This window comes from Desmodus rotundus, chromosome 3, assembly GCF_022682495.2.
Source record: "Desmodus rotundus isolate HL8 chromosome 3, HLdesRot8A.1, whole genome shotgun sequence".
NCBI classification, from domain to species: Eukaryota; Metazoa; Chordata; class Mammalia; order Chiroptera; family Phyllostomidae; genus Desmodus; species Desmodus rotundus.
Genome location: NC_071389.1, coordinates 195,192,731 through 195,211,479, shown reverse-complemented (window position 1 = coordinate 195,211,479; position 18,749 = coordinate 195,192,731). Strand labels below are relative to the sequence as shown.

The 18,749-nt window shown below is 57.3% G+C and overlaps 1 protein-coding gene across 1 annotated transcript; it reads left to right on the top strand.

The window, feature by feature from the left end:
* Nucleotides 1–1,459: 1,459 nt before the first annotated feature.
* Nucleotides 1,460–12,485, top strand: DNAL4 (dynein axonemal light chain 4). Its single transcript, XM_053919584.2, has 4 exons — nt 1,460–1,563; nt 8,876–9,084; nt 10,054–10,137; nt 11,444–12,485. Exons 2-4 carry the CDS (start codon nt 9,016–9,018, stop codon nt 11,606–11,608), a joined length of 318 nt encoding a protein of 105 aa, XP_053775559.1. The 5' UTR covers nt 1,460–1,563; nt 8,876–9,015; the 3' UTR covers nt 11,609–12,485.
* The last annotated feature ends 6,264 nt before the right edge of the window (nt 12,486–18,749 follow it).

Below are 18,749 nucleotides of genomic sequence, written 5' to 3'. Positions count from 1 at the left end.
CAGCCCAAGTCCAGCCTTGTTACTGCTGGCCTTGAAACCCTCTGACGGCTACTGTCCCCAGCTCTCACCTCCCCCCCAGGAACACCCAAATCCCTGAACCTGGCATTCAAAACCCTTCTGACTTTTTTTTAATCCTCACCCAAGGATATGTTTATTATTTTAGAGAGAGAAGAAGGAGAAGAGAGAGAGAAATATTGATTACTTGCCTCCCGTATGCGCCCCGCACCAGGGATCCAAGCCGCAACCTAGGTATGTGCTCTAACCTAGGTGAGGGCTCAGGCGTTGAACCCTCAACCTTTCGGTGTACGGGATGACACGCCAACCAACTGAGCCACCAGGCCAGGGCCTTTCTGACTTTTGTGTCCCCACTTCACTCTGCATCTTCACCCCCACTCTCTCACCACCACTTCTGCTTGAACCACATTCACCCTCCATGCAGGCCTCAAGGAGCCAGCGAGAAGTTCCGCAGTGAAGTGTGCTCTCCACTCTTATCAGCTCACTGGCCCCGCACAGACTCAGCCAACTCAAGCACCGCCTTTTCTGAGAGTCACTCTCTCCTTGGAGAGAACCAGCACCTTGCCCACTCTTCCAGCACACAGTAGAATGAATTATTTTGTATCTCCTTTGTTGACACAGCAGTCCCCTCATTGGACTGTGTCTTCTCTGGGACCAAGGTCCTCATCTCACTCCTCTCGGAATCTCCAGAACCTGGCCGGGCTGAGTGCCCAGTAGGTGCTAGTGCATGTGAAGTGAGGTTTCACCTGAGTACCCACCACGAGAAAGTAAATGTTTAAATTGTCAGTACCCCACTGAACCTTTGATCCACCAATCAAACACCTGAATCTGCAGGTTCTTGTCCCTTCCAGAATTGTATGAGTAGCTTTCCCTCCTGAGGGGAAGAAAGGCAGCTCTGGACACCCGTGTCTGGAATTAGATGGTATGATGTCGCCTAGGGTCTAGGATTAAGCAGCTACAGGAGGGTGTGCTCCCGTGAAAATATTTAGTTCATTCTCAAGGAGCTTTACCGTGATTCTTCCCTTTAACAAGTTACTTAGCTTCTTTATACCTTAGCTCCGGTGGGGTTATGAATCCTGTTACCTAAGAGTTGCGGTATCTTGTAAAGCCTTACAAAAATGCTACTCATTGTTAGGCTTTTGAGATCCTAATAAAGTAGCACCTCAGTGTCACAACACAAACAAAAATGCATTTGTTACGTCAAATGATTAGAAGAAACTCCCAAAGCAATACTACTCTTAAAAGTTTGTTTCTCTAAAATGAGAACTTCTGTTTGTCCCTGGCTCCTCAGGCCCACTTAAGACGACTATAAACATAGCCCCGCCCCCTAGCCCCTAAGCCACGCCCCCTTCCGTACCAACCTATACGTTGTAGGGCCCTTCAATATTGAAGGACATTTTTATTCACCAATAAGAAGTGAAATTTTTGTCAACGTCCGGCGAGGGGTAGGACTTCCTCGCTGTTGCTAAGACACTCTTGTTTTGCTTCTTGACAACCCTGGCGGGGTTGAGCTAGCGGCGGCCCGGGCTCCAGCCCCCGCGGGAGCAGGTGAGGCCCCGGGGCTCAGCGGGCAGCCGGGTGGGGAGGGCCGGCCCCGAAGGGCAGCCGGGAAGCACCGCGGGGCGGGCAGAGTCTCGCCCACCGCGGAGGCCCCACCCCAGTCTCCTCCCTGCTGGTCCCCAGCCCTAAGTCCTCCCAACCCCCATCCTCCTACTTAGGAGACCTGCGAGCTCGGGGGTGACAGATTCGCGGTCGTGATTCGGCGTGCCGCCTCTGCCCCCCTCTTCCGTCGAGGCCCGGTCCAGCATTGCGGTCCCCCATACTCTCCGATCCGAACCCCGCCCCCAGCACCTTGATCCCCCAACCTTTCGCGGGGTAATTCCTCCCCCTTGAGGCTGGGCCTGTGGCCGCCAGAACCTTGTCCCAGACCTCTTGACTTGGACAGTAGGCGACGTGCTGGGATTCCAGGCTGGTCATTTCCCTCTTTGGGCCTCAGTTTCCCCATCTGTAAACGAGAAGTTGGGCTGACTGATCTCTAAGGCCTCTTCGACTCTGGCGTTCAAGGATGTGATTCTCTGACCCAGCTGTAGGCCTCCCTGAGGATTTGCTTCCCATTGGAGGAATCGGGTGAAACGAACTTGACAAACCTGATTGGGATTCCCAATGGCAGGACCCGAGCAAGTTACCGAACCTCCCTGGGCTCCTGTAAAATCAGGATACTACAGAGCATCTCCTCTGGGAGTTCTGAGGATACTATGGAGTATAAAGAGCCCAGTGCAGTGTAGAGTCAGGGTTTGTTACTTTCCTTCCTATGTCTCGTCCCCACGTTTTCCCCCTCAGGAGTGCCACCAGCTCCCTTCGTGTGAACTGTCATTTCTCCCTCTGACCCTCCAATCCAGATCTCCAGCTCCGATCTTAATGGTGGTTTTCCACGGTGAGGGATACTTCCGGTGGGCATGGGTAGAGATGGACTGGTACACTGATACGTGGTTGGACTCCACGGCTTCCCTTCCGCCCCTGATGATCCCTGGTTTTGTGATTGCCTGCTCCTGAGGAGACATCTCCATTTGCATCTCTCATCAGCAACTTAAACTCAGCAGATCTAAAATCAAACTGGCCTGCCCTCCCCCTATCCGTCTGTTACATGGATGCTTTTCTATCTACCCCACTCTAGGCAAGGCATCCTGCGTCTCCCAGGGCCGTCACCGTCCTCCTGGGGCATCGCCCATCGTGTGTCATCCTGCCATGCCCATCCCACACAGTCCATTCTCTTTGACTCTGCCTCAGCAAGGGTCTCACATCCCTTCATTTCTGAAGCCACCACTGGGTTCCAGTCTTTAATGTCTGTCACCTGGGCCATCGCCGTAGATTCCTAACTGGTGTCCCTACCTCTAGTCCCTCCTCCTGGTAACTCAGTTATATTAACAGAATAACTGCCCCCAAACACAACCACGTCACCAGCCCCAAAGACTCCAAGGGCTTCTCATTCCCCACTAAAAACATGCACACTTCACAGGCCTGGGTTTTCGGGCCCTTCCACACCTCCGCAGCCTGACCCTGCCTTTTTTCCCCGGCCTTCTTCCTCCCTTCTCCTTTTCCAGCTTCTGCCCTCCAGCCTCGTTGGACTCTGGACTCCAACAGAAAAAGCTTGGGGTTTTCTACTGTGTTTGTTCCTCTCTCTGCCCAGAAGGTCTTCCTCACCTTGTCTACCTGTCGGGATCCCTACTCACTCACCTTGTAAGGCCTGACTCAAACACTGCCCTGCCCCCCAAACTGTTCTTACTGCCCTCTCCCTGCCCCCTCTAGAATTCTCCTTTTTCCTGTGTCTATGCACCTGTCTTGTGCCACTTAACTGCTTCCTGCCACGAGCCACAGTCAGTTCCTCATGCGTGTGTGCTGGCCTCTCAGATTGTAAGCTCCTCGAAGGCAGGGACTGTCTCTTGCCTAGAGTGCAGAAGACGGAAAAGCATAAGCTTGAAGTCATACATGCCTGATCAAACCCTAGCTCCTCCACGTATTAGCCAAGTGGAATGCCACTTCCCTTTTCTCAGCCTGCATGGCCATCAGAAAAGTAGGGGTCCCAGGGCCTGTCTGACAGTTATCGGGGAGTCCGTGGGGTCCCACAGGTGGTGCTCCATCCCGTTGCCTTGCTTAACGTCAGTGCTCAGCACATAGTGTGGGATGAAATGGCATGCCCCTCCCACCCCAGGGACAGATGAACTATAACTTAGTTACAGTTTAGTTATCTGTTGGTCTCCTGCCGTGTGCCACACATTGGGCTTTACACTCTGGGGTGTCTAAGCCGACGGAAGTCCTCCTTCCCTAGGTGACTGTCCCGACTCACGGCACACTGCTAAGTCATGCCTGGCTGTGAGATGTCACCAGATGGGAGCAATGGTGAATGATATTTTTTGAAATAAGTCTATGCTAACTCCAATTTACGTTTGTGATGATGTCATTCTTGGTCTCTTACGTCCAAATCTGTGGTCTCGTCCAAATCTGTGGTCTTCAGTGGGAGGGGAATGGTGGGAGACTGCCGAACCCGCTGTCCATGGTAGGCAGCTGTTCCCGGGCGGAGCGGAGAGCCGCGGTGGTGACGGCTTTCTGTTGTACTTCGTGTCTCAACCAGGATATTTGGGGTTTCGTCCACGTCTGTATAACATGAGTCGGTGTTATTTGTTATATCATATTATACAATTATATCATATCATACATAAAGAAAATGTCATTTTTTAACTTGAATCCCTCATTCAGTTGAATTTTCATATGTTGACTTGAGAGAGAAAGAAGCATCGATGCACTGTCCCCTTACCTGTGCATCACTGCCACTTTTTGTCTGTGCCCTGGCGGGGGCACAGAACCCACAACCTTGGCCTATGGGGAAGACCGTCAACCAACTGATGTTCCTGGCCCGGGCAAGAAACTGCCTTGATCCCTCCCTCCCTCCCTTCCCTCTTACACTCGCTCCCTCCTTCCTTCTTCTCCCTTCCCCATGGTCTAAGGCACATCCGGTTTTCACTGGACCTCAGAAAAATGAGAAAAAATAAGGGCAATCTTTTTAAAAACCTTTGTATATGAAAGGTAAGTATCTTTTCTTGAGAAGGACTGTCCTTTGTTCTGCAACCATCTCCTTCTTACTGTTAAAACTTTCTTTTATGGTAGGTGATGAGTTTGTAATGCTCCTAGCAAAATTTTCTAGTGTTAGCCCTGTGTGTGCTTCCCCCATTTTAAACCGACCTGTGACATCCAGGTCTCCCGAGCCCTGTTTCCTGACCTCACCACTGCCAGCTTGGATGCATGCCCCCAGACCTGAGGTTCCTCTCTCCACGCCTTACCAGCTTTGCTCTTTGGTTGCCAGGGGCGGAGGGTGGCCGTGTCCGGGGAAGGCAGGCGGATGATCGAGGAGCACGCATTGCATCCCTGACACGGCCGGAAGCAGGAGCCGTGCCCGGACTGGTGGCTGCGGAGGACTGAAGCTGTTTGTGTTTCTCTCTCGTCTCCTACCTGCTGTGACAGGGGAGAAGGCACAAAAGGTGGAGTCAGTAGACTCGATGTGGGTTCGGATCCTGGCTCTGTCATTGCTGGCTGGGCACCCTCGGGCCTGCGTCAAAGCCTCTCTGAACCCCGGGTGCCTTGTCTGAGAACTGGGAGCGGTGCTGCCTCCACGCTTTGTTACGGGGTGAAATGAGATGACGGGCGGGAAGGCACAGTGTACCACACTAGTGCGCCCAGCCCCGGCCTGCCTGGTGCGGCACCGACTGCCGCAGCACGGACACGGCGGCGTGCGCGGGGTGGGAACTCGGGGTGTAGACGCTGGTTCGGCTGACTGCAGATGTTTAGTTGGCTGGTGTATGAGGAAGGACACTGGAGCTCCCCATCCTACTGCACCAGTGACAAGAGTTTACATTTACTGTAGAGTCCCTTCTTAGTCCCGGTTTCCAGGTGAGAGCACTGAGGCTCACAGAGGCAAATGCTTATCTGAGACACACCAAGTTGTGACTTCACACCTGCCTGTGGAGTCCGCACTCCCAACCGCATGCCCTGCTCTGAGTGTGCCTGCCTTCTCTCAGCTGCCTGGCGGCAGTCATGGGTCGGAGCCGTGGTCTATGGGCCCGGGTGTGCCAGGCATTGAGTGGTGGGGGAGCCCCCCAGGGTGCTGGCGACACTTTGGGCCTTATTTCCCAGAATCCATTCACTTCCCCCCATCCCTCCCACATTCCCTAACCCTCTTAAGGATTCTTCCCAAATGCTTCAGCAGCCAAATAATAAAGGGTGACTAAGGTCAGTGCCATAAAAGAACAAGGGACACTGGGACAAGAGACACTGGCTTTGACAAGGCCACGAGAGGTGAAGAGCCCTGTGACTCTGGTTACCTAGGAGCAGCCTCCCCTAGGATGTGGGCGAGGCTGTGTGGGCACGCAGAGGGGCTGTGTGCGCCGGGGCGGGCCCTGGGGCCGGTCGAGCCCTGGCACCCGCAGACTCGAGTACCCTGGCCGCGGGCACACCTGCATTATTAAAGGGCTCTCTTTTAGGCCTGACGTGGTTCTTTCCGTCCTGGAGCCGTCAGGTGCGCACTCATCTGCATGGAAGATTGATGCAGTTATTAAACCCGAGCTCTATTTTGGGTGGCACTCTTTCCGCAGGGTTTTGAGTCGTGTCTGAATGACCGACTGTAGCTGGACTCCGAGGGTACTGTGTCATAGAAATTCTCCTGCCTCTCCGTACTTGGAGCACCCCCAGTAACCAAGTCCCATGCTTCAAGTCCCATCCCTTCGGAGCCTCCAAAGTGCCCATCGTGGTTACGAAAAGCTGTTTGTAACCGTGGTCTTTAATAAATGTGGTTGAGTCACGTGGACAGGGTCCTGGCTGGTGACATGGCAGTAGGAAGAGCAGCAGGATGGTCAGCATTCAGGGTGCTCACGTTCACACCCTTGACGCTCGCACCAGCTTTCAGAAGCCAAAACGGGGTATCCTGTTTCGCAGAGGAGGGAACCGGGCTCAGGTTAAACTACTCACCCGAGGCTGCAAAGCAAGGACGAGGGACGAAGCACTTCAGTTGTGGAATTGGTACCCAAGCCCAAGCCCTCTGCCTCCTGGTCCTGCACCTTTTCCACTCTACAGGGTGGTGCTCCTGCCCTCCAACACTCCCGATGGCACCTCCCCTTCGTTCCTGAAGAATGGGCGTTGGTAATACTCCTGTTTCATCAGCATTCCTGATGCTGACAGAGAGTCCGAGCAGCTGTCACAGACCCTGACCTCCCTGAGCGCAGGCATGCGCACGGTAGCCTCTGAGTTCCCCTCCAGGCCCCTCCATGCTGGCACTTTCTAGCCTGCGGATAAGTTGACTCAAGCTGAAATATGTAGGTGGAAGGTGCCTAAGCAGTGCTTCAGCATTTTACGTTGTTCCCACTTGAAAATCTCAGGGGGCAAACAAATCCTAAAGCCCTTACCCTTTGATCATCGGTGAGCCACCTTCTGCCCCCTGGGCAATGTGGAGGAGGAAGCGATACCGTGGACCTGGAGACGGGCCTTGACGCCCATGAGCAAAGACAAAGTGATTCACTGGACTCTGTGGGATAAGGAGCATGAGCAGAAAGTACAATGAGCTTGTGCTTGGTGATTTGCCAGCGTATATGTAGAGACAAACAAAAACTACTAATATCTGAATGGTGCAAGCGCCCAGAACTGGTGAGATAAGAGGAGCCATCTGTCCGCTGAGAGATCGGAAATGCCAGTGTGCTGGGACGGCAGCAGTGGCGGCAGGCTTCCAGCCTCGGTTGAGGGAGTGGACCAAGTGGGATGGCGCTGAGGGCTTCTGAGGCATCGGAGAGAGGGAGAAAATGAGAGCGCAGCCAGAAGGAACACACGGAAAGCTCGATGCTTGGCCAAACAAGGTCAAGTCGGCATGGGGACAGACGGTACACCCTGAAAGGGGAGATCAAACATCTCTCTCACTTCTGGAACCCCATGAGCCACACTAGTGGCCACGCACCCGAAGTCAGTTTTGTGGGTGCCTGCTGGGTGTCGGTGCCCCTAGAAGGCCTGACAAAGGGTTAGGGTTGCCCACACCGGAGCTGGGCCCAGACTCACACCCCGCCTCCACTGCTCCCTTGTGGAGAGACCTCAGGCGGGCAGCGTGGCAGCTGCGTGTCTCTGTTGGTACAGGACCTGGCTCACAGGCTGCTGCAGCGACCGGCCGGGCAAACATACGCACAGCGCCCTGAGCAGCGGCCAGCACACTGCCAACCCAGTGAGTGGCACCTGTCCGTGCCCACCTGTTAGTTACTGTCCTGGGTGCCCCTGGGGTTCGGGGCCATGCCTTGAAAGTGACTTCGTTTGGAAATGTGGGAAGTGCTGGAATAACATTTGTTTCTGTTTGTTGGATGTGGATTGTTAAAAAGGGTTTAATAGCATGGTGGTTTGTATTCATTTATATTAGCATTTCTGAGATAAAAAGGCCTTTGAATTATAGGATAAATTGAATTATAAGAGAAACACCAGGATTTCCAGCAATTCTCCTAGTCACTTAGCATCTAGGCCCATCTCTTTAGGAAAAGCCCCATCTGTTATTAGACAACTGGATTTGGAAAGACAAAAAATGTACGCATGTGCATTCGGCTTTATAACTGTCCAGTCATAGCCACGTGCATTCTCTCACCTGATCCCCCAGAGCGGGAGGGCGTGACCCTGGCTTCCATGCGTGGTCTCATCCTATTCTCAGAACAGCCTCGTGAGACAGACGTGCCGGCCCTCCTGTTGCTGCTGAGGAGTCTGGGGCCCGAGGCCACACTGTGGGGAGCAGCAGAAGCAGCGGGAACACCCAGGCCTCTGACTCCTGGGCCAGCCAGATGGGGCAGGGTGGCCTGAGGGGCTGTGGGCAGGAAGAGCTGGAGAGCCCAGCGTGCCAAAGAGGACACAGAGCACTGCTGTCCCCATTCCTCCTGCAGATCAGGGACCTGTGAAAGGCGGCACTTGCTTTTGCATAAGGCCAGGACTGTGGATTGTGGCCTGATAGGAACTTTAATCACATCTGCTGAAAAAGAAGACCACGCACATAGTGGGCATGCGGAGAGACGGTTTGTTCGCTGCCAGCGCCGGGCTCCGTCACCAGCCTGGCCGGCAGTCAGCAACTATCTTGCTGACGACAGTGTGGGCTCGCAGCACCACGCCGCGTGTGCTGAACCGGGCCCCAGCACCTCAGGTTGACTCATCCGCCCGTCTGCAGACTTGCTGGCCATTTGGAAAAGGATGCGGAGGAGTGAAGACCGGGAGGTGTCAAATTGTTACTGAGACATTTCTAATTTGTGATGTATGGATTTAAAGCCAACTCTTTTGTCCTGGTTTTTCCTGTTTTCTGCAGCACCCCTTGGGGAAAGAGATTTTCTGCTCACGCCAAGCTGGCAGGGCCTGCTTCCTGAAGCTCCTGGGTGTGTCTTCATTGCCAGTCCCAGCACCTCCTGAGAGCCCACTGTCTCCTCCAGTGTTCACAGTGGAGGGATCATGGGAGAAGCAGAAGGGAAGAAAGATGAGGCTGATTATAAGCGACTGCAGACCTTCCCTCTGGTCAGGGTAAGCCCCAGGGAAGGGAGGCAGGGGGCCACCTGGGCCCACACACCCGAGAGAGGCGAGAGGCAGGCGAGGCAGTGGGAGGAAGTTAAGAAGGGCTTTGCTGGCTCAGAGCTGGAGATACAGAAGTCAGCAGCAATCCATTCTTTCATTCATTCATCCATTCAACAAGTATTTGTTCAGGCCCCTCGCTACATACTGGGCACTGTTCCGGGCACTGTGGATATAGTACTGACTAAGGCAGACAAAGGCCTGGCCCACATGAAGGAAAAGTTTAAACAACATAGTTTGAAAGCAGGTTTATGGGGGAAAGCAAGTTCTCCTTTCAACATCCGAGTGAGGCCGTCAAGTAGGCAGTTGGAGGTAGGAGTTTGGAGCCCCAAACTGATGAAACTGGGATGAAATTGTGGGGCCCCTCCCCACACAAAAGATGAATCCATGGAGCAGGCTGGGGCCTCCTGGAGAGCAGATGGCTGGAGGAGAGGAAAGGGTGGGGACAAGCCCAGGGCCCTGCAGCCCTGGGACTGGGAAGGGACCCAGCAAGTGGACTGAGAAGCAGCCGCCAGAGAGGCAGGGAGAAAACCGTGAGCCATCGAGAGCGGCCGGGCTGTCTCTTTGGGCTCTGGGGTGAGACCCAGCTGTGCTCTGAGGCTGCTAGTCAGCCGTTTCCGTAGCCGGCACTCTCTCCTGCCTGGGCCGACCCTCTTCCCCATGTCTGCGGGCTGGCACGGGGTGCTGGTGAAGCTTCCTGCTGTTGCAGAAGGGCCTGGGCCTTGGAGCCCATGTGGCTCCGCTTGAGCCCGAGCCCCAGTTCCCAGCTGCACTCCCTGAGTAAGGAGGTGGGTCACCTCTCTGGGAGGCGCTGGGACATTTGCCCGGTATCCAGGCCTTATGCCTGGCACAGAGGGGTCCACCCGGAGACCAGGCCACGGGCTAAGCCTCTCTCTGTCTGTCACCCCGCCCCGCCCCCAGCACTCGGACATGCCAGAGGAGATGCGAGTGGAGACCATGGAGCTATGCGTCACGGCCTGTGAGAAATTCTCCAACAACAACGAGGTATTGCCACTGGCCAGGCAGCCCCTCAGGCCTGTGGGGACCCCCGTGGGTAAATCAAGCACCCCAGTCCCCACAGCCAGCTCAGAGAGTCCTGCTCCCTGGGAGCGTTTGTAGCCTGGGGAGGGCCAGTGAGGGAAGAGGCTGGCTCTGTGTGCGGCACTGATCTGGTGCACACGCCCAGCCCAAGAGGGACAAAAGCCAGAGGTGTCTTGGTGACACCCCTGCCCCTGTGCCTTGTCTCAGATGGGCTGCTGAATAGGGCACCTTTCCCTTGGCTCCATGCTAGCGGAGAACAGAGGCCCACCCAGGCATTCATGCATGTGTCCATCCACCCATTCTGAAAAGATGTTAGACACCATGTCTGTGCCAGGCGCTGTCCTGGGAACTGGTGATAGGGCCACTAGGCATCAGCGCGGGAACCCCAGCCATCAGTCTGGGGGTGCGTGAGAAGGCAGTCGGCATCACGTCAGCCGGTGGGGAGGCAGACCCTAGCCAATGAGAGCCCGGGCTTTGGGCCAGCCAGGCCCAAGTTCCAATCCCACCCCCAGCCCTCCCTAGCTCTTTAACCTTAGATAAGCCATTTCTTGTCTCTGAGCCCGTTTCCTAGTTGGTACCAGGGGTGGGGATGCTGAGGGGACGCGGACCAAGTGCTCAGTAGCACCTGGCACCGGGGCGGGGTGGAGCTGCTGGTGCACAGCAGGTGCCCGAGCCTGGGACTTGTCCCACGAGGACCGGGCCTCTGCCCTTCCCTAGACCTCTTCTTGAAAGAAGCTTCTTGAAGGAGCATGTGTAGGAAGGGTGTGCAGGAAGGGGTGGGGCTGTCGCCCTAACTGGGGGAAGCAGTCCAGCTTCTCTCCTGGGAGCTCACCGAACCATCAGGGAACAGCCTTTCAGTTCCCTGAGGACAAACCCCGACACCCGCAGGGACAATGACAATCCTGTACAGTCTGCGAGGGGCTTTGGAGAGGCGACTTCCTTTAGTCCTGGGAACAGCCTGGGACACTGGAAACAGGCACAAAGTGGCAGGCCAGAGCTCAAATCCAGGGCTCCGTTCCTGGCCCAGCGCCTGCTCTGTCACCTTAGACAGGGTCCGCTGGACCAGTGAGGTAGTGTCTGCTTCCCTGTCCCTGTGCAGCAGCCCCTGGCAGGGGGTGGCCACGTGGAGACCCCCTGACGGTCCCGGGAGCAGGAGAACAGCGTTGATAGGTCAGCAGACCTTGCTCTCGCTGAGACTGCTGCTTCCCGCAGAGGGGGCTGACTCATGCACTCCCCCCAACACCCCCAGCAAGCATCCCCTCTGTTCCAGAGTGCTGCCAAGATGATCAAAGAGACCATGGACAAGAAGTTCGGCTCCTCCTGGCACGTGGTGATCGGCGAAGGCTTCGGCTTCGAGGTCACGCACGAGGTGAAGAACCTCCTCTACCTGTACTTCGGGGGGACGCTGGCCGTGTGCGTCTGGAAGTGCTCCTGACACGGCCCCGCCCCACCCCGCCCCCGCCGGGCCTGTTGCTGCCGCCCATCTGGCACGGGGGCAGCCCCGGGCAGGCCCTCGGCTCACGAAGGAGGGCGTGGGGTCCGTCTTTTGTCCCGTGTGCCCATGTCCTGAGCCATGCCCAGTGTGTGACCTCGCCGACATCTCTACCCCAGGCTCCCAGCTGCCTCTCTCCGAGTCCAGGGTGCGCGGGGGCAGCAGGCAGTGGTCTCCAGGCAGGGAGGCCAGGGACATGGGACAGGGTAGCATGAGGGCGGGGAGGTGGAACTTTTCTCCCAAGGACACACCAGCCCCACCTGTCTCGGGGGCTGCGTCCCCTTGCACCCCGGAGCCCCCTGCCCTTCCACCCCAGCACAGCTGGCAGATGTCCACTGTCCTCGTCCTGACCAACCATATGCAATGGCCCCAAGAAGGAGCCTGTCCTCCCCAGGGGCACTGGCAGCTTCTCTCCTGTCCTCTAGAGAAGTAGTGACTCCCCAGAGCCCCGTCCCCACCCCCGCCCCGCCGCCAGGCTTCGTGAACCTTCTCCGCTGCCTCCACCCGTGTAGTTGGTGCCCAGTGGCTGAGGGTGTGGGGACTGCCGCCACGCAGTCTCTCGAGGTGTCACGGAGCCTCGGTGAGCCGCCGGGCCAGGGGCGCACTCACCGAGAGGCCTGTTTGAGCAGGGAACCTGGCCTGCCAGCACTTCTCATCAGGGACCGCATGCTGCTTTGTACTCCTGTCTCTGCTGGGTTTTCTATGTTCTTTCTGCGTGGGGGAAGCGTTTTAGTAGAAGGGTGAAGCCTATTTTACATAGCGGTCTTATTTATATAAATGTCTTGGTTTTTACAATTAAAGTGGCCAAAAACTGACTTGATATGTAGCCTCTGGAGGTTGGGGGAAGACATGATTGGGATCCCCAGCCCACGGTGTACCCGGGAGCCTGGAGCAGCTTGGCCAGAGAGCGAGGCTGCCGGAAACCCTGGACCCAGGCACAACCCTCTAGCCCTGGCCAGGATGGGGCCCTGTGGACGCTCACTGAGACAGCCTTGGTGGCCAGGCGGAGCTCCTGTAAAGATGTTTTCAGTTTCACATAATTTAGTTCAGTTCAAAGATGCTTATTCAACAGCTACTGAGTGCCAGGCCCTGGGTGCGCGGGTGCAAGGATGGAAAAGCCACAGACCCACCCTCAGCGAGCTCCCAGCAGACTGGGGAGGGACACTAATAACGGAAAGTGGCAATGGACGTGATAAAGGCTAGGACCAGGCGTTCTGGGAGGAGGAAGGAGGGTCTTCACGCACAGCTGAGGGAGTAAACGAGGGCCTCTGGCAGGGTGAGGCCTGAAAGCCAGCTCTTGAAGGGAGAGTGGGCTTTACCAGGGGAGGGGTGCTCCAGGCTGAGGCACAGGGGAGTAAATGCAGGGGCGGGAGTGACTTGCAGGTGAGGGGGCCACATCGCAGCCCCTTCAGCCTGGGGGCTGGCCTCTGGGTCCCAGTCTCAGGTCTGAGAATGCTGGGGTACCCGTCCTCCCCAACCCACCTTCCTCACACCCCCAGTCCCTCTCCTTAGATGGCCCATGCAGGGTGGCCTGGAAGTCCTGGGCCCTGGCCCGGTGATGCCATTGCGAGGCTGAGTCCCATTGTAACAAGACCTGTTAGCCCGCTGAAGCTTGCCCGGATGGATGCAGACCAATGTGGCCGAGCAGGGGGAGCAGCTCTGTGGGCTCACGGAGAGCCCAGTGCTCGCTGGAGGTGCTGCTGGAGGTGCCGGCCAGGCCGAGCTGAGAGTGGCCAGGCAGGCCACACAAAAGGTCGACGTCTGCCTTACAGCTGACCATCTGATCAGGTGGCTTTGGGGACCTAAGCCTTCTGGGACTTGAGGCCAGGAGATGGGGAGGCAAGGTGGGCAGCTCCTTGACCTGGCGCCTGCGCTGACCGGCCCTGCGCCCCACCAGGTGCTACCCGAGAACCTGGTGAGGTGCAGATGGGAGTGAGAGGAGAGGGTGGCGAGGCCTGGAACAGCCACGGTGATCAGGCGCCTACTCTGTGGCTCTCCTCTCCTCTGATCTGCCGCATGTGGTGCCAGAAAGCGGGCCTGGGTGGCAGGCAGTGTGGGCTCCGGGGCCCGAAAATCTGGCTCCGGCCCAGCCCTGCGCTTCCTCCCCTCTTCGTGCCTTGGCTGCTTGTCTGTGGGATGGGGATGAAAAGCGCCAGCCCCCCGGGGCTGTTGGGAGACCCCAGCCTGTGTCTGCCGGGTGAGGCCCTGGTGTGTGCCGTTACCGTCCTCACCGTGCACCCCTGGGCGTCCTGCTTTCCCTTCTACTGCAGCGGGGGTGCCGACCCCTGCTCCCTCAGCACCGGGTGGAGATTCAGCGCAGTCAGGCTGCTAAGGCGGGCCGAGCAGACATGCCCAGCCAACACGCAGTACCGTGGCACCCTGTCCCCACCTCTGCTGCCCACCCCCGCTGCCAGCCCTGCTCCCGGGGGAGGGCCAGAGGGCCGCGTGCTCACTGCTGGGCCCAGGCAGGGGGCCGGCACTGCAGCAGCTGTGCTTCTCAGGGGTTTCTTTTCTTGATCTCTGTGGCTTTACTCCCCTCCTGTCCCCAAGGCCCATACCAACCACAGGCACCCTGACCTTCCTCCGGGGCCACCCCAGCCCCTGGCCCATGATTCAGCAAGCTTGCTGGCGGAGGGCCGAAAGGCAGAGGACTGAGCAGTGAAGATGGCACCATCTTTGACGGCAAATAGCCCGCGGTCTATTGCGGGAGACAGACCCAGGAACAGTAAAGCAGGATGCATGCAAGCCATCTGCTCAGAAGAGAGGGTGGGGTTCAGGGGAATGGGGGGTTCACAGAAGAGGGCCACCCTCACTGCGCAGGGCACAGGGGAGGGTCGGGGTGGGGTGGGTGCAGGGAAAGGCGCCATCGGTTGAGGGGTGCAGCATGTGCAGGAAAATGGTGGTGCAGGGAAGCTGGGACAATGCTCAGCGAGGGAACACAAGAGGGCGCAGGAGAGGGCCGAAGGGTTCGCTGGGGTTGAGGAGGAAGAAACGCCTTTAGCAGGCACTGGGCTCCCTCCCTCATGGCCACGATATCCTGTTTTCAACAGACCTCCAAGGTGGTGGTCACCGTTCCTGTTTACAAATAAAGAGACCGAGGCCTGGAGGATGAGGCATCTTGCCCAGGGTCCATCTAGGAAGCGACTCAGGCCAGGCCCCGAACCCAGGCCTGCTAGCCTCCAGCGCCCCAGCTTTTCCCAGCACAACTGCCTTCGCAGGTCTTCTGTTTTCCCACACCCTGCAGTGAGCTGGGGTCCCCGCGGCCTGTCCCCAGTGGCTCAGTCCTTCTGGCTCCTAGCCTCTTCCTCAGGCCTGCACCTGCTCAGCAGCCCCGAGCATTTCCTCCTGGGCGGAGGCAGGGACCGCAGCCCTGCGCTGCCCCACCTCTCCGCTGCCATCTGTGTGTGGGGAGCAGCGGCTCACCCACTGACTCCTCAGTCCTTCCTGCTGGGCCCAGAGTCCATGGGGGGGGGGGACTAGCAGCCTTTCCAGGCACGTCTGGAGGCCAGGTCACTGGCCCCAACCCTCAGGGCCCTGTCCCTCTGCTGGGACAGCAGTGAGCCCCAGCCAGGTCAGAGAGATCCCCCCACGGGGGCTGTACAGACTCCAGAACCATAGGCCTCACCAGAGGAGGGCCAACAAGGCGGTCAGAGTGAGAAGGTGAAGGGCGAGGACCGGTCACGGGTGCCTGGCAATCAGGCCTGTGGGTGTGCCGCCAGGGGCGGGCCACCTCTGAAGCTCTCGAGGGGCCTCTGGAGAAACCTGCTGGTGGATATTTAATGTTGTCTTGGAAGTGATGCAAAGAAGCTCCAGAGTCCCACTCATCCTGCTTCCTTTCCAGGGAACAGCCAACAGGCAGGCAGGGCTGTGTCCCCTTGGGTTGTGGGGTCCCAAGACCAAACCAGTGACCACCCCACCCCCAGCAGAAGTGACTGAACTGTGAAGCAAGGCTCCTTAGGAATAGGAAGCAGCGCGCTGGCCAGTGTGGTCGGTGGACTGAGCTCCCGTTCGGTGTCCAGTCAGGGCGCATGCCGGGGTTGCAGGCCAGGTCCCCAGTTGGGGGCGCGTGAGAGGCAGCTGATCATGTATCTCTTGCAGATCGATGTTTCTCACCCTTTCTCCCTGCCTTCTCCTCTCTCTAAATAAGTCTTAAAAAAAAAAAAAAAAAAAAGAATGGGAAGCAGGCAGCATCTGATTTTGTCCTTCAGACCCCTCCCCACGTTTGGGAGGGGGCTGTTAAAAGTTTGGCCTGAGCCACCCCCTGCTCTGTTTTCCTTTTGTTCTTCTCATCGCATATTTAAAGCAACTGCTTCCCACTGCCAGCTGCTGTCTTTCATCCTTAGAAAGGCGGGGGTGGGCGGGTTGGAAAGAGAACAGGAGGCAGAAGCTCTGAATTAGTATTAATAATATTTTCAGACTGCTCTGGCTGGGTGGCTCAGTTGGTTAGAGCATCGTCCTGATACGCCACGGCTGTGGGTTCAATCCCTGTCAGGGCACACACACGAATCAACCAATGAATGCATAAATAAGTGGAACAACAAATCGATATTTCTCTCTCTAAAATCAATAAATTTAAAAGTTTTAATAATAATATTTCCTAACTACTGGGTGTCCCAAGTGTGCCAGGCACTTCACTGAGCATTTTCCACATTCTATCTCACTTAATGCTACGTCCACTCTGTGAGGAGATCTTTGAGGCCCAGAGAGGCTAAGCTCCGGGCCGCACAGCAAGTAAGCGGCAGAGCCAGGATTCTTCATAGGCCAGGCCTGTGACGCCAGAGCCCCAGCTCTGAAACCTCCCTAGAGGCCAGCTTGCCAGCTGGGACAGGCCACTCTGCTGCTTGATCATCTGTTTCCTCACCTGCAAAACAGGGTTCGAAGCTCCTGCCTCCTTCCCAAGGGTGCTGCTGTAGGGCACTGGGGAGATGTGGCCACGAGTGTGGGAGTGTCTTAAAGTTGGAAGGATTTGGGTCAGGGTCAGCCTGGGGAGCCATCCACTGGCCTTGGCTGTGGTCAGGTGGATGGACGGTGGTCAGATGAATAGATAGATGATGAATGGACAGATGGATGTTGGATGGGGCTGGATGGATGGGTGAATGATGGATGGATGGGAGGATGGATGGATGACGGGTGGATAGACGATGGAGGATGAAGGATGGATGATGGATGGGGGGTGGGTGGGTGGGAGATGGGTGGGTGGGGAATGGATGGATGATGGGAGGGTAACGAAGGAGTGGAAAAGTCTTCTCCAGGGTCTGTGAGCAGCAGGGCACAGGAGACAGGCACATCAGCAGCGCCTGGGTCAGGGAATGAACCTTGTCCCTTGAATTCTGAAGCATTCTGCCACATTTCCAGGCCACTCACAGAAGACCTCAGGTTTGTCTGGGACTTGCAAAGTCACTTTCCGTTGACCTGGTCCCTAAGAAAAGATGAAAGCCCAGGTGCGGCACACAGGGATTCCCGAGGTGAGAGAGCATCGCGAAGGGCAGCAAGGCAGGAAGAGCGCGAGGCTTGTAGCTAGCCCCAAGTTCCAACGCCAGCTCCACTGGCCGGCCACGTGACCTTGAGTGAGTCCCTCCATCTCCTGAGCCCCCTTCTCCTTGTGGGTAAGATGGGGAGACGCCCTTGTGCTCCCACCCCAGAGGTCGTGGGGAGGGGGCACCCGGGTGTGGCACGGTAAGGCCGGTCTCGGTCAGCTCCTGTTGTTGGAACCTCTGCCAGAGCGCTGCCATCGGTAGGGAGACATCAGCTCGGCCCCCACACCCAGGTGGGCCTGGGACAACCATTCTCAGTCTCTCCAGCCGTCCTGATGGTCTTTCCAGCCATCACTCAGCATGTAGTTAACGTGCTCTGGAAAGGTGCCAGGCCCTGTGCAGGGAAAACCGGCACCCCGCTGCGGCCCCTGCCCTCAGGGCATGGAGTTGGGGGAACACACACATAGAAGAGGTGTCGTGGAGAACACTGTGCAGGCAGAGCCGCTGCTGGGCCAGCAAATGCTCAGGAGACGCAGTCTGAGCAGGAGCCACTGATAGCGCCGGGGCGGGAGGGGTGTGGGGGACACACACAGAGCCTCCCCCAACACTCTCGCAGTCCAAGGCCCTTCCAGGAGTCCAGGGACCTTGCCTTATGTACCCACAAGGTGGCTTAGCTCAGGCTGTGTACACAGCTGGTGCTCAAAAGATGTAGTACGTGAATGCCCTCGTCATCCTTTTGTTCTTTTGCCAAAACTTTGGGCACATGCTTTGTGCCGGATTCTGCTAGGACTGGGGAACACAGCATAGGGAGACACGTGTACCCCCGTGAGGAGCCGATGGGACAGCCCCCCACACACAGTGCCGTCCTGTGGGCGTGGGGGCGTCCAGGAGGGGCGCTGAGGCCAGAGTGGGGACATCTGAGCTGACTGGACCTGGAGTTCCACCCGAGAGGGAGAAGTCGGGGCACAGCTCCGAGTCTGCACATGAGCCCTGCAGACAAAGAGCGTGGTGTTTCCAGAAAACAAGGCCGTTTGGTGTGGTGGGTGGGGCGTGGGGCGGGTGAGAGGTGGCTCTGGGGCAGCGGGCAGGGGCCCAAGCTGTGTGGGGCTCCTTCACTGAGGTGAGGCGTGGAAGTGGGTGGAAATGAGGGAGGGGACAGCGTCCACATAGAGGGCAGGCTGGGGTGAGGGGTAGGCCCACGCCAGGGTGAGAGGGTGCTAAGTGGGGGTGGGGGGCAGCATGTGGGACCCATCGAGTGTAGGGAATCCTGGTGTGGAAGAGGGCCTCGAGGATGCGGGGGCCCTTGCTGTCCCCCATCCCCAGCTCCGAGCCCCTGTGGAGCCACCTTGGTTATGCCCCAGCCTCTCAAGAGGTTCGTTCAGGACCAGGAGAGGGATGGGGGAAATACTGTGTCACTGAATAGTCTGGAGCCCAGCCCTGCCTTCACCTTGACCTCTTGACCAGCCCCTTCTCTCTTATCATCACTGACAACACCCCCACACTGGCCAGGGCCCTCCCCTCATCCAGGCCCCCACTGTATCCCCAGGGCCATGGGTACCCCCTGGGCTCCACCTCTGGGGACCCCGCTGGGAGATGACGCTGCCCCCATG